Source organism: Pteropus medius, unplaced genomic scaffold (assembly GCF_902729225.1).
Source record: "Pteropus medius unplaced genomic scaffold, Ma_sr-lr_union100, whole genome shotgun sequence".
NCBI lineage: Eukaryota > Metazoa > Chordata > Mammalia > Chiroptera > Pteropodidae > Pteropus > Pteropus medius.
This window is the reverse complement of record NW_024349519.1, coordinates 356,757-372,926: the sequence shown is the minus strand read 5'-3', so window position 1 is coordinate 372,926 and position 16,170 is coordinate 356,757. Positions and strand designations below refer to the sequence as shown.

Genomic DNA, 16,170 nt, shown 5'->3' with positions numbered 1-16,170 from the left:
AGCATTATCATGATACCAAAACAAGACACAGACATAAGAAAATTAAATTACAAACCAATATTCATCATGACCGTTGTCGAAAAAATGCTTAACAAAATATTAGAAAATGGAATCAAACAATATATAAAAAGATAACATCAGGAACAAGTGGGATTTATTCCTGGTATACAAGGCTGAGTTAAGACTGAAAAATTAATAAATGTATCACCATATCAACAGACTAAAGAAGAAAAACCATATCAACAGACTAAAGAAGAAAAACCATGTGATTATTTCAATAGGTGCAGAAAAATTAGTTGATAAAATTTAATGTTCATTCATGATTTAAAAAAAATTCTATAACAAACTAGGAATAGAGAGTAACTTTTTCAACCTGATAAAGAGCATTTACAAAAAATTTACAGCTAGCACCATGTTTAATAGTCAAAGTCTAAAGATTCTATTCTAATCACTTTCGTTCAACATTACATAAGGTCCTATCCAATGCAATAAGATAAGAAAAGGAAATGAAATAATATAGACTGGAAAGGGAGAAATAAAATGGTTTCTATTTACAGACAAAAAAAAAATCTATGTAAAAATTCCCAAAGAATCTATAAAAAGCCACCATTGTTTAACATGTTCACAGGATAGGAGACTTGTATACAAATATCAAAACTACATTATATACACTAGCAATAAACAATTGGAAACTGAAATTTAATAAAATGGTACTATTTGCAACTACACGGAAAACATGAAATACTTAGGTATAAGTCTAACAAAATAAATTCATCTGCCACATAATGATATTTCGGTCCATAACAGACCACATATACCACAGTGGTCCCATAAAATTACAGTAGAGCTGAAAAATTCCTATCCCTTGTGATACTGTAGGGTGGTAAAGTCATAGCACAATGCATTATTCACATGTTATTGGTGAGGCTGGTATAAACAAGTCTGTGTTGCCAGTTGTATAAAAGTATAACAATATAATTATGTACAGTACATAATATTTGATAATGGTAATAAATGACTATGTTACTGGTTTATGTATATACTAGACTTTTTATCATTATTTTAGAGTGTACTCTTTCTACTTATAAAATTTGCTGTAAAACATTAAGCCATGTTATGCTAGCAGCAGCCTCGTACATCTTGTATTTACCATGTCTCTTGAATGGTTTGTTTATTCTTGCACTTAGTTTAATCTCATGTTGTTTTATAATTTTAGTGCAACCTAAGTGTGCAGTGTTTATAAAGACTACAGTAGTGTACAGAAATGTCTTAGGCCCTCACATTCACTTACTACTCACTCACTGACTCACCCAGAACAACTTCCAGTTCTGCAAGCTCCATTCATAATAAGTGCTCTATACAGGTGTGCCGTTTCTATTATCGATTAATTAATTTATTTAGTTATAAACTTTTAGAAACTATTTATTTTCCATTAACCTTATTTCCATTTTGTTTAAGAATTTGTGGAAAGACAGCTTAATACCATTCAGTGGTTGTTCCTACCCATTCAGTAGCCTGAGTAGTGGGGGCTGCTGACCTTTCTTCAGTGGCAGGCTGAGCACTATCTTTTATGCTATGTATTCACTGTACCTTTCTTGTGTTTAGATATATTTAGATACACAAATACCATTGTGTTACAATTGCCTATAGTATTCAGTACAGTAACATGCTATATAGGTTTGTAGCCTAAGAGCAGTAGAGTATACCATATAGCCTAGGTGTGTAGTAAGCTATTGCATCTAGGTTTCTGTAAGTACACTCTATGATATTCGCTCAATGACAAAATTGCGTAATGACACATTTACAACATATCCTCGTCATGAAGCAGCTTATAAGTGCAAGATCTATACGTTAAACAAACAAAGCATTGATGAAAAAAATCAAAGAAGATCTAAAGAAATGGTGATAATACCAAGCACAGACAAGGATGTGGAGCAACTGAAACTCTCATACATTGTTGGTGGGAATGCAAAATAGTAAAGTCACTTAAGATAATAGTTTGGTGATTTCTTAAAAATGTATGCTACCATATGACCTCGCAATACCATTCCTAGGTGTTTTCTCAAGAGAAATGAAAACTTATGTTTATACACGAACTCCAAAGTGAATGTTTGTAGTGACTTTATTCATAATTACTCCAAAGTAGAAACAACCTAAATATCCTTCAACTTGTGAGTGAATGCTTTATGCTAAGACAGAGTCAAAGGACTATGTAGAGTATGATTCCATTTATATGGTATTCAGGAAGAGAAAACTGTAGAGACAAAAATTAATGACTGCCATGGGCTATGAGTCGGGGAAGGGTTGACTTACAAAGGGGCTTAGGGGAATTTTTTGAGGAGATGGAACTGTTTCAAATCTGAATTTTGGTGGTGGTTATACATCTGTGTGCTTTTGTCAAAATTTTCAGCATAATACACCAAAAAGAGTGAATTTTATTGTATGTGAATTTTACTCTAATTTTTTAAAAGCCCTCTAATCAAAAAAAAAAAAAAAAAAAAAGTATAGGCAGAAGCAGACTACCTGGGTTTGATTCCAGGATCCACCATATAACAATTATGACTTTAAGACAAATCTCAAGTCTCAATTTCCCTATCTGTGACATAGGGAATTAGGCTTAAAAATACTTATCCATATTGGATTATCATGGGAATTAAATGAGATACTCTACAAATAAAGTTTTCCCATAGGTAACATGGTAAACACTTTAAATGCTAATGGTTATTGAGTGCTTACTATGTGTCATGGGGGTGAAGGAGTCAAAGAAAGAGGGTGGGTAGAGAAAGCACCATAATTTGAGCATCTAATCTGGAGTAGGATAGAACCTGAGAGGCAGATAATAGTAATAGTAAAATGAACACTTGTGTACCCATTCTTCAGCTGAAGGAACAATATCTTGAAAGGCTCCTTTGTTCTTATCAATTGTATCCCTTTCCCAATGCCTAGAGATAACTACTATCCTAAATTTTATTATCTACACTTTTAACACTGTAGTAGATGATGATGCACCTCCCCCAAACATATCAGGTCATAACCCCTGGAATGTGTTAATGTTATTTTATATGGAAAAGTGTTCTTTGCAGGTGTGATTAAATTAAGAGTCGTGAGGTGGAAAGATTATCCTGGACTTTTTAGGTGGGCTATAATGCAATCACAAGTGTCCTTATCAGAGGCAGGTAGAAGGTCATATTATACAGACACATGCAGAGGAAAAGTCTCAATGTGAAGATAGATCAGAGAGATTTTCGAAGATGTTGGCCTTGAAGATTGGAGTGATGTGGCACATATGCAAGAGTCTTTCCTAGAGTTGTGCTGTCCAATATGGTAGTTCTAGCCACAAGCAGCTATTGAGCAATTGCAATGAGGCAAGTGAAATAGGAATACATTTTAAATTAAACTAATTGAAATTTTAAAACCGACACTTGATGCATTTATTGGAAAACTTTTAAGTATGTTTGGAAGAACTCAGTATGTGAATCTACTTCTTCAACTGTAAATTTTATGAAATCTAAATATAGTTCAAGTATTTCCAATGAAAATTTAGCATGCAATTTGAGATGTAAGTGCAAAATACATGCTGAAATCCAAAGACTTAGTATAACAATGTATATATCTCAATACTTTTTATATTGAGTAAATGTTGAAATGATAATGTTTTGGATTAAATAAAATAAATTATTAAATTTATTTCACCTGTTTCTGTTTTACTTTTTATATTATAGTTTCTAGGAAATGTAAAGTTATGTATGTAGCTCACATTAAATTTCTACTCAGTAGTGCTGTTAGGGTATATGACTAATATTGGAAAAGTAGAATTATAAGATGTGTGCATCTTCAACTTTATAAGATGATGTCAAAGTGTTTTCCAAAGTAATCATACCAATTTATACTTCCATGGCAAAGTATGAATATACCTGTTGCTTCACATTACTAAACTTCAATTTTTTTTTTTGCCAATCTTATGGGTATGAAATGGTATCTAATTGTGAGTTTAATTTGAATTTCCATGATAATAAAGTTGATCATCTTTTTAAGTGTTTATGAAATGACTTGTTTTTTATTCAGGGAGATGACTTTATACCTTTATTCATTTTCCTCTACAGTTATTTTTCTTATTGATTCATAGGATTCTTTATATATTCTGAATACTATTTTTTTACTTATTAAGTATCTTTTCTTAGTTCGTGGCTTGTTTCCTCCTCTCTCTATAGTGTTTTGTCCAAAAGATCTCTCTTTTTTTGTTTTTAATGCCTACAGCATCTGGTATTCCTAGGTGGTCTCCTATCCAAGTACTAACCAGGACTGACCCTGCTTAGCTTTCGAGATCAGACGAGATTGGGCACATTCAGGGTGCTATGGCCGTAAACAAGATCTCTTTTTAATGTAGAGGAATTCATCATTCTTTCTGTACTGTGGGTCATAAAGATATTCTTCTTCACATTTAAGTGCGAGTAGGGAACCAAAATCATTTCTGCAATAAACTTAACCAGTTGTCCCCAATATCATTTATTCAGTATTATCTACTTCCCCGTCAGATAGTCACTGCCAGCTCTATCATTTATAACATTGCATGACAGTCTATTAGAGAGTTCTCTGTTTCATGGTGTTATTTATCTATCCCTATGCCTGTGCCACAATGTTTTAACTAGAATAGCTTCATAATAAATCTTTATACCTATTATGGATTATACTCTACTTTGTTCTTCTTCACTATTGTCTTGGCTATTCTTGGACTTTAGCCCGTCTGTTAAATTTTATTTTATTTTAATTCATTCATTCATTCATTCATTCATTCATTCATTTATGTGAGGCAACCCTTGGTTGACCTCACAGATTGCATTTTCATTCATTCATTCATTCATTTATTTATGTGAGGCAACCCTTGGTTGACCTCACAGATTGCATTTTCATTCATTCATTCATTCATTTATTTATGTGAGGCAACCCTTGGTTGACCTCACAGATTGCAAGGACATTTTCAGCTTACAATCTCTCTTTTTTTTTTTTTTTTTTAATTTTTTACGCCTACAGCACCTGGTCTTCCTAGGTGGTTTCCCATCCAAGTACTAACCATGCCCAATCCTGCTTAGCTTCTGAGATCAGATGGGATCGGGCGTGTTCAGGGTAGCATGGCCGTAGATTTCTGTTAAATTTTAGAACAGCTTGTCATGATTCATGAGTTCCTTTTTTTTGGATTATAATTGAATTTGCTTTAAATCTCTATTTCTGTTTGAGAATTATCGACATTTCGAGTCTTCCTGTCCATGAACATGGTTTGTCTCTCTACATAGTCTTTCAATAAGGTTTCATAATTTTCTCTCCATAAAGTTTTATATTTGTACATAAATGTCTTGCACATTGTTTTTTTTTTCTAAAACCTGTTACAGACTGAAGTTTATGTACCCCTAAAATTCATATTTTGAAATCTTAACTCCCAATATGATGGTTTTAGGAGGTGGGGGCTTTGGTAAGTGGGTGAAGTCCTCGTGAATAGGATTAGTGCCCTCATAAAAAGACTACAGAGACCTCCCTCACTCCTTCCACTACATCAGGACACAGCAAGAAGTCATCAGTCTGCAACCCGAGAGAGGGCTCTCACCAGAACTTGACCATGCTGGTACCCTGATTGTAAACTTTCAGCTTCCAGAACCGTGAGAAAAATTTCTTTTGTTTATAAGCCACCTAGTCTATGGTACTTTGTTATAACAACCCTAACTAAGACAGTATCTATATTTCTATTGATATTATAAATGGTGTATTTTCTTAAAATTTCTGTTTCTTGGTAGTATATAGAAAAGCAATTGATCTATTGTATTGATCTTATATTCAGTAACCTTTTAGGCCTTACAGTAATTGTAACATTTTGTAGATTTTTGTGTGTGTGCGTGAGATAATTACCTTTGACAAATGACTATTTGTCAAATCTTTCCAATGCCATTCTTTTCAATCCTCATTCATTTCGTTTCTTTTAGTCTAAATGTGTTGGCTAGAATTTCTAGAACCATGAGATTGAAAGTCATAATGGTAGGAATCTTTGTCTTTATCCACATTTTAATTCTTGGGAACCTGCAAATGTTACCTTATATGGAAATGAGGTTTTTGCAGATGTGATTAAGGATTTCGAGGTGGGAAGATTATCCTGGATTTTTCAGGTGGGCCCACATATTAAGTATGATGTTTCCTATAAACTTTCATAGTTACAATTTATCAAGTTAAGACTATGTCCTTCTATTCCTAGTTTACTAAAAGATATCATGAATTGAATTTAACAAATGCATTTTATTTTTACAACTATTGAGTTGATCTTATGGTTTTCTCCTTTAATCTGTTAATATAGTGAATAACAATATATTTTCTGGAACAAACCTTACTTCAACATGATATATTATCTCTTTAATTCTTGCCTTCATTTTGTGTTAGTTTCCTGTGGCTACTGTAACAGATATCCACAAACATGGTGATATAAAAAACCAGAAATTTATTCTCTCATAGTTCTAGAGGACAGAGGTCTGAAATTTGTTACTGGGTATCAGCAGGGCCACACTCCCTCTGAATGCTCTTGGGCAGAATCCATTTCTTGCTTCTTGCAAACTTCTGGTGGCTGTCATCATTTCTTGGCTGTGGCAACATTATTCCAATCTTTAAGGTCAAATCTCTCTCTGCTGTCTTCATATTGCTTTCTCCTCTCTATGTGTCAAATTTCCCTCTGCCTTTCTCCTATAAGGACACTTATGATTACGTGGGCCCACCTGAAAAATCCAGGATAATCTTCCTACCTCGAAATCCTTAATCACATCTGCAAAAACCTCATTTCCGTATAAGGTAACATTTGCAGGTTCCCAAGAATTAGGCTCTGATAATTTTTTGTGTGTGGCGGGGGAAGGGGCACATGATTCTAAAATTGATCATATATTTTTTTTCCTAGAAAATTTGCCATTTCACCTAAGCTTTCTATGTTACTTTCCCTAAATTGTACAAAATATTCCACAGCCTCTTACCATCTTTTCACTCTCTGCAGCATTTTTGTTTTTTCGCCTCTTTCTTCCTTAATAAGTTTCTTTGTGCCTTGTCTTTTTCTTCCTTGATTAGCTATTACGAAGACTGTTCTATTAGGCTTCTCAAAGAATCATCTATTAGCTTTCTTAAGCCCCTTTTATTTTCTTTTTTATGTTATTAATTTATGCTCTTAACTTTTATTATTTTCTTTATTCTATATTCTCCGGACTTAATCTGTTGTTTTTTTCTCCAGCTTCTAAGTTGTTTCTTTAACTTAAGCATTTTTAACTTTATTTCTTAATATAAGGTATAAATTTCCCTGAAAGTACATCTTTCCTTATATCTTGCATGCATTTTATATAGTGCATTTATTATTATTTTAAATACTCTCTAATTTCTACTGTGACTTCTTCTTTGACCTATGAGCTATTCTGAAGTTTCCTCCATTTTTTTAAGCCAACTTTTGTTCACTAATTTCTAATTGGGTTACATTGTGGTCTGTATAATACTTATTCTTTGAAATTTTTGATATTATCCTCTGGCCTTCAGTTTGGCCAATTTTGGGAAATGTTTCATCAGTGCTAAAAGAGAGTATGTATTTTCCAGTTGTTGATGTTTGTCCCTGTATATATCCATTAAATGAAGCTTGTTATTGTGTTGTTCGAACCATTTACATCTTTAACACAATTTTGTTGGCTTAATCTATCAATCATATTATAATAGTAGATTTTTTTCAATTTTTTTGGTTTTTTAAATATATACATATTTTCAAGCCTTGTTACTAAGAGCATATAGGTGGGCATGCAAGTTCAGAATTATCATATATGGAATTGAATCTTATTATCACATGGTAACCATCTTTATCTTCAGTTATACTTTTTCACTTAAAGTCTGTTTTGTCTGATAGTAATACAACTGCATCAACAGTTAATATTTGTCTAGTATACATTTTCCATCCTTTTGCTTTCAACTTTTCAGTCTTTTTTGTTTTAGGTATAGGTCTTCTAAAGAATATATATATAGTGAGAAAACCATAAGATCAACTTATATATATATGGTTCTATGGAAAGTGGACTCAGAGGGTGACCTGATCATACATTCCTAACTGGGAAGGTCATGGTGCATAGTCATTCTCTAGGCATATAACTTTTTTAGTGAAAGGTTTATCTTTGCCTTAAGCAAGCTCTGTCAATTGTTTTTGTCATCTAGGATTATACACCTTTGAAGTAAAAACATAACCACCCTCAAGAGAGCACATAATCTTGTTAACTACCCTGTAATCCAATCCCCACCTTGCTTTATCCCACCTTAATGTAATCTTCCTTATGTTCCCTCCTTAATTTCAAATGCATTGAAGAAACTGCAAAGCTCTTATTCTTTGAAGCATTTGAGATCTTGCTTCCCAGCAATCGTTGTCAGTTTTGGCTCAAAAAAACTCCTATAAAAATTCTCTACAGGTTTGGACATTTATTTATAGAGTACTCCACTCAACAGAATACAAATTATATTCAAGTGCATGCATAGCATTTACCAATATAGACCATATTCTGAACCATAAAACAAATTTCAAAAAATGTACAAGGATTCAGATTATATGAAATAAGTTCTATGAATCCAATAAATTAAATTAGAAATAAATAAGAGAATCTCCAAATATTTGGAAACTAATACTTCTAAATAACTCATGGGTCAAAAAAATCAAATGGGAGAATATAGAAAACTGAATAAAATTAAAACAGAATTTTTATTTGCAGAGGAGGAAATATATGGAACAAAGCACTCATTACAAAAGAAAAAAATTTCAAATCAAGGAGCTCAGTTTCTACTTTAAGAAACTGGGAAAAGAGCAAATTGTAACCAAAGTAAATAGTATAAATGAAATAATAAATATCAGTGAGGAAATAAGTAAAATAGAAAATAGAAAAGCAATTAGAAAAAAATCAGTGAAATCAAAAGTTGATTCTTTGAGAAGATCAATAAAATTGATACACCTGTAGACTGGTAAGGGGGGAAGGGAGAAAAGACAAATTACTAATATCAGAAATGAGAAGTGACATTATTAAAGATTCTACAGATAATGAAGGGATAATAAGGGACAATTATGAACAATGTTAGACCAATAAAGTCAACAGCCCAGATGAAATGAACAAATTCCTTGAAAGACACAAATTGTGAAAGCTCACTCAGGAAGAAATAGAGAAACTGAATAGCTCTGTGATTTTTAAAAAATTGAATTTTGCTGTTTAAAACCTCCCCATGAATTAAACCCCAAGTCTAGACAGTTACAGTGGTTATTTCTCTTTATCTCACTGAAAATTGGTGATTTCTACCAAAATGTAAAAGGAAATGCCAATTCTTGATAAACTCTTAAAGAAAATTGTCAAGAATGTTCTACCTGAGCCTATAAAGCTAGCATTATTCTGATGCCCATACCAAAGATTTTACAAACCAATATAATTTATGTAAACATAGACACAAAAATTGTTAAAATTTTAGCAAATTGAATATAAGATGATAAAAAGTATGCTACATCATGAGTAAATGAGGTTTATCCCTAAAATTCAAGGCTTGTTTAATATTCACAAATCAATGTAATTTATTATATTAACAGATTCAAAGGGAAAAATCACATGATTTTTCTATTAGTTGGAATAAAAGCTTTTGACAAAACCCAATACTAATAAGTTATGTGGGTGTAGTGTACAGAATGATGAATATAGTTAATAATACTGTGTTGCATATTTGAAAGTTGCTAAGAGAGTAAATCTTAAAAGATTTCATCACAAGAAAAAATTTTGTAACTATGTATGGTAATCGATGTTAACTAGACATATGGTGGTGGTGATTTTACAATATATACAATTATTGAAAAAAAAACCCTCAATATCTATTCTTGATTTAAAAATCTTGGCAAACTAGGAAAAGAATTTCCGCCACCTTGATAAAGGGCATTATAAAATGTTTACAGCTACCATCATACTTAATGGTAGAAGACTGAATCCTTTCCCCTAACATCAAGAACAAAGTAAAAATGTCTCATCACTTCTATTCAGTTTTACACAGGAAGGCTACTCAGTAGGAATGAAATTTAAATGCATACAGATATGAAAAGTGGAAATAAAACTGCCTCTATCAGCATAGATTGTATATGTAGAAAATCCCAAAGAATGCACAAAGAAAATCTATGAAGACTAATAACTAGGTTTCAGTGTACAAGATCAATACACAAAAATCTATTGTATTTCCATATACAGTTGTGAACAACTGAGAATGGAAATTTAAAAAAAATAGTTAAAAAAATGAAATACTTAGGGATAAATCTCACTAAATGTATGCAAGACCTATCTATACATTGAAAACTACAAAGCATTTCTGAGAAAAATTAGACATAAACAAATGAAGAGATGTACTGTTTTCAGGGGTCAGAAGACAATATTTTTAACATTTCAGTTTTCTCCAAATTGATCTATAAATTCAATGTAATCCCAATCAAGATACAGGCTTTTTTACTTTTCTGGCAGCATTTGACAGACTAATAAAAATTTGATATGGAAATGCAAAGGGAGAAAGCAGTGTGGATAAAGACAGTTTTTAGGTTATGAGTGTTTGAGTGTGTCACTCCAGAGAAAGAAGCCCAAAAAGAGGAAAAGGAGGTAAAAGAAAGTTATGAGAAAAGATGTTGGACATAAACTGAAAAATTACAAAGTTGGAGAACTAAAATTTCGTGATTTCAGGAATTATTATAAAGTCAGTCATCAAGACACTGTGGTAGTGGCATAAAGATAGCCAAACAGATCAAGAGAACAGACTAGAGAGTCCACATATATGTGTGAGTTAACTCACACATATATGGTCAATTGATTTTCTGTTACTTTGTAACAGAAGTAAAATATCTGTTACTTTGGGTTAGGCAATATTGCTTATATACTACACCAAAAGCATGATCTACAAAAGAAAACACTGACATATTGGACTTGGAAATTTCATTCTTTGAAAGACACTATTAGTAGAAAAAAAAGACAAGCCACAGAATGGGAAAAAATATTTGCAAATCACCTGTCTGATAAAGGAGTTGTATTCAGAATACATAGGAATACTCAAAATTGAGTAATAAGAACACAGACCACTCAATTTTTAAAATATGGGCAAAATAATTGAACTACCAAAGAAGACATAATGAGGGCAAGTGAGCCCTCATTATGGAAAGTTGCTCAAAGTCATTAGTCATTATGAAAGTACAAATTAAAACCACAATGAGATATTTACTGTTATACACATTTTGAAATGGCTAAAGTTAAAAAGACTGGCAACACTGTTGATAAAGATGTGAAGCAATTGAGAATCTCATCTACTGATTGTGGGAATATAGTATAAAACAGTATAACCACTTTTTAAAAGTTTGTAGTTTATTTTAAAAATTGAATATTTACATACCACATGACCCAGCCATTCCAAACCTAGGTTGTTTATCCAAAAGAAATGAAAGCATAAATTCTTAAATTACAAATAAACACATGAATATTCATAGCAGATTTATTTGTAATAACCCCAAACCTGAAACAATGCAAATGCTCGTTCCATGGAAAAATACTCAGCAATACAAAGGAATGAACTATATTTATATATACAAGAATGTGGAAAAATAATTATACTAAGTAAAAGAAGACAGACAGAAGTAGATACTATATGATTACACTTAAATAAAATTCTTTTTTAAATGCAAAATAATCTATAGTAACAGAAAGCGGATTGGTGGTTGGGTGGGGCTTAGGGTGGGGGTGGAGCAAAGAGGGGTGCATAGGAGGGATTGTAAAGGGGCAGGAAGAAACTTTTACGGGGGATAAGTAAATTATGTTGATTGTGATGAAAGTTCCACAGGAGTTGTGTATATCAAAACTTAAAAAATATACATTTTATTGTATGTTGATTATACCTCAGTAAAGCCATTAAAAGCAAACATTGTTATTGTTTCTAGTTGTGGGGAGCTGGAACAAGAGTACGTCTATGTGGAGAATGAGAAAGTATAGCACTCCTTAAATACGGGAAAAAACTTTCCCTGGATTCATTTCTGTTAATCAGATTGATATTTGTTGTATTCTGTCTCAGAGAACAGAGTGCAGTATAGCCTTAATTGTTTGAGGTCTTTTTGATATATTATTTAAGCGCTTTTTAAATTGTCTTTTGATTTCTCTTGGCCAATAAACCCTTCTTCCATGAACTGTTCAGGAGAAATAAAAGAAGCTAGAATTCAAAACAATCTGTGTTTCTTCTTATTAACAGCTATTTGATAAAACTCAGTTGAGAACAAATGAAAACTATTGACTAAAATTAGATATAAAAATTAGCTATAGATTTTAATTTTTCTTTTATCCAAATCCAATAGCACATGTGATTTATTTCTTTAAAAGCCTGATTAATTCTATGAAAGTGAAAGAGACTGATATAAAATTGGAGCTTATTACCCAGAGTCAAGTGAAATTGTCATTTGAAATCAGTTACCTCAAACACAGTCAAATATCACGCATAAAGTGAATTCTAAAAAAAAAATGCAGCTGCTCATGGAAAATTCAAACAAATAAGTTGCAACCTGTAAACTCCTCATTTACTACCTACCTGTCTGGCTCGAAGGAGTTGTGCTTGCTCAATTTTAGAGATGACTTGCTGTACTGTGACTGGGATTTCAAGTTTAGTGACCACTGATTTAGTTGGGGCTTTTCTGGACATGATGGTGGAACCCACGACTTCATTTTCTAATTCAGATTCACCGTCTTTCTCATTTTGCATTTTGATAAATATTTTGAAAAGTTGAGTGATTTTCTTTTATTTCTTCTTTTTCTTTCCACACAGAATATAGGCAAATGCTAATAAATGTGTCCAAGAGAGTGCTAGAAAGGTCTTTCCTTCTCTCAGAGGTTGTGATTAACCCTGCTGCTAAATAGTTTCTAACCATGGTGTTCCAGTCCTGGCGATGTCATAATAGACCCATTGTGACATTATCATTGATTTAAACATTTAAAGAGTGCTTACTATATGCAGAGAATTAGGCATTCTATATACTGTGATGGTAGAAGGGTGAAGGGGGGAGGGAGGGTAGAAAAGAATAGGCAACAGAAACGATAAAAGAAATAGAAGATATAGCCCTGCTTAAATGAGCTTAAAATCTAGGTGTTAGAATTCAAGCTCCAGTGTATCAAAAGTAACTCCTGGTTCTTCTTCTTCAAGTTTTGCTTAAGATTTTTTAAGCCTGTAATGGAATAATTGTGTTACAACTTCCTAAGCTGTCCCTCAACTTTTCCTAGACATGTAGTAACTTGGAAGATATTATTTGAATGATCATACTCTTTGCACTGCCTAGTTACCCGTTTTTTCAACGAACCTGACTGAAGAAATTTCTATAGTTGGCTCCAGATATTGAAGGGGATGCTAGAGGCTGGTTTCTAACTGAAAGAGGAGTACTTTGGGCAGTTCCTTTGATTACAGAAGAGGTAAAGGGATTTAGGAGACTGGAGCAGTTAAAGGACAGGATAGTTTTGTTGGCTGTGTAGCTTATTTTTTAATTTTAAAATATATGAAAAAGTAAAGGTAGTAATATAACATATAGCCATGTGCCTATCACCTAGAATGAACAAATATTAACATTTTGTCATATTTGCTTCAGATACTTTTAAATAAAAGAAAGCATTAGAGATAAAGTTGAAGTACCCTTTGGTGTTCTCTCCAGGTCCCTTCCTTCCCCTCTGCCCCTTTTGAGAGGCAATGACGGTCATGAATTTGCTGTATTTGTCGTTTGTGTTTATATCATTTTACTACAGGTGTATGTATTCATAAACTATATAAGTTTGTAGGTTTTAGATTTTATATAAGTTGTGGATGTACAACTTAATTTCTCTACAAGAACATCCTATGTTGAGTCCTTATTGTAAATTTAGTCCTATGTTGATTCCTTGTAAACTTGTAAAGTTAAACAATTTATATGTTTCAGGCCTTTAGAGAAAGGGAGGCAGAGGATCATAAAGTAGTTTTCTTTTAAAAATATCAGTATATATATAAAGAAAATTATTTTTCCTTCTCTTTAAGGTCCTTTGTCTAAGTTAATCCCTCCTCTGTTCCCAAAATACTTTGTAAACTTTCTATTATAGTAGGTATCGAAGTATACCTACTTATTATTTGTCTAGCTCCATTAGTTGGTGAACTTGTCAAAAACAGATCCTATACCTAGTTTTCTTTTTCTAACATTTGGTATATTCTTCCTCAGTTCCTGTACAGAAACTGTCTAAAATTTGGATATCCATTATAGTTTCCAATTCTGCTCTTCATGAAACATTTCTTAGCCCCAGAATACTTTCTTTTTTTGTTAGACTGCCCACCCTGTCCCTAGTCATAAAAGATTATTACCCCCTTTCCTGTAAATCACAATTAAGTCTATTCAAGGAATTTCATAATGTTTTCTGCAAGGACAATTAAGGAGAATTATTTATTTTTAGAAATGTGAGGTTTAATTAAAATATTCATCATTATCCAGCATTTCTTGAGATTATCAATTAATCTGTTTAAGTATTTTGTTGATAATATTAGATTGTGATATCCTTAAATAAGTTTTATTTCTCTTGATTCCTTTACATTGCTTACTCCAGCAGGCATTCACAAAGCAGCCTACATGCTTGTCAACTAAATTAATTTAGGATTATTGTGTCTCATATTTTTTATGCAGCATGGAATTCATCAGCAACCTGAAATGAAGACTTGTTAAAGCAAATTTAAAATCTCTCCTTCCCTTTCAATTTGACAAGCATTCGTTGAGACAATACTATGTGGCTACCATTATCCTAGACTGTGAAGAATATGATAGGGTACCCGTGAAGAAACTAAAAAACAAACAGAAAAAGAAAATCATTTAAGATAGAATATAATATACAAGTGCTAACAAGACATGAAGAAGAGACCTGTGGGGAGCACAGTCTTTGGAAAAATCTTATGGAGAGAGAAGGTTGATTGACAAATGAAGGCATTTCAGATAGGAAAGACACTTTGAGCCATGGCTTTGGAGGTGAGTGCTGAATTTGTATGTCAGGGAAAAAGAGAGGAGATTGGTTTGATTGAGATGAAGTAATGTAGAGTTTACTGAGAATCAGATTAGGAAGAATGCGAGGCACAAATAGCAATTCGATAGAGGAATTTATTTGGTATCTAAGTGAAAAAGTAAGGAGATGTGAGTTAAAGGGAGATTATGTGGGATCAGATATTGAAAATACTGAAAGTAAGTAACAGCAGTTAGGTGAGAGTGAAACCTTTGAAATAATAGAATGGAAAAAATCCAGTGGACAAGATCAAAAAATTATTTGAAAAGATGAGTGTCTGAACTAGGGTACAAAAGTGAGACTGACAAGGGAGGGATAACTCGTACTAGCTATTGTTAAAAATAATAAGGAATCTGGATCATCTAATAGAAACTTGTAAATATAATTAACTTTTTCTTGTTTTTATTCTATTTCATTTGACTTGATTCTATTTCATTTGATTTGGCAGAACATCAAGAAGAGGCTATCCAGACTAAGTAGTATTAGGTAGCATTATGTTAAGCGGAGATGTGGGTATCGGATTCAGGCGAACAAGGGGCAAAGTTCTTTAAAGGTGTGTCTAAGGGAAACCCTTAGAGGGCTTAACTGTAAAATGGGGATAATAGTATTTGTTGCCTATGATCGTTTTAAGATTAATTCACGTAAAATACTTAGAATAATGCCAAACACATAGTAAGCATTTAAATTACAGCAGCTGCTATTAATGTATTTACTATTAGTGCTCTTTTTTTTTTTCCTTCTCTACTTTTTTTCTGTTAGCCACCACCTTTTCGGCAGGGTTGGGCGTTCCTTCAGAACATTTCACTCAAGCCCGGCTTTTTATCAGATCTAGATTTTGAGCTATGAAAACTGCAAAATTATTATGGCCATGGTAGCTATCCGTTTGGCAATGGATGAAATGCAGGAAGACCTTTACACACCACCGTAGCACAGGATGGTCCCTTCCTCCGATTGCTTCTCTCCTCCTCCCAGGATAGATGATAGTACATTCCATATTGCTGCTGGAATAGGTGGTACAAAAGTTGAGCACGCCTAGGGTTTTCTTTTCTCCCGGAAGCAATTGTTCTTTAGCACCGGAAACAGTTGCTGTTTCAAG

At 32.8% G+C, this 16,170-nt stretch overlaps 2 protein-coding genes and 2 pseudogenes across 2 annotated transcripts in view; 1 reads left to right on the top strand and 3 right to left on the bottom strand.

Moving 5' to 3' along the window:
* FAM186A (family with sequence similarity 186 member A) overlaps positions 1 to 16,119 on the bottom strand; it is a 51,919-nt gene extending 35,800 nt beyond the window's left edge. Inside the window, exon 1 of the mRNA XM_039882070.1 lies at positions 12,610 to 16,119. Coding sequence (XP_039738004.1) covers positions 12,610 to 12,780 — 171 coding nt within the window. The 5' untranslated portion in view covers positions 12,781 to 16,119. The remainder of the gene's footprint in view (positions 1 to 12,609) is intronic.
* The window catches only part of LARP4 (La ribonucleoprotein 4), a 150,130-nt gene that overhangs the window by 72,005 nt on the left and 61,955 nt on the right, over positions 1 to 16,170 (top strand). The gene's annotated exons all lie outside the window — the stretch shown is intronic.
* On the bottom strand, positions 4,249 to 4,367 carry LOC120618730 (uncharacterized; annotated as a pseudogene).
* LOC120618812 (uncharacterized) lies at positions 5,023 to 5,141 on the bottom strand (annotated as a pseudogene).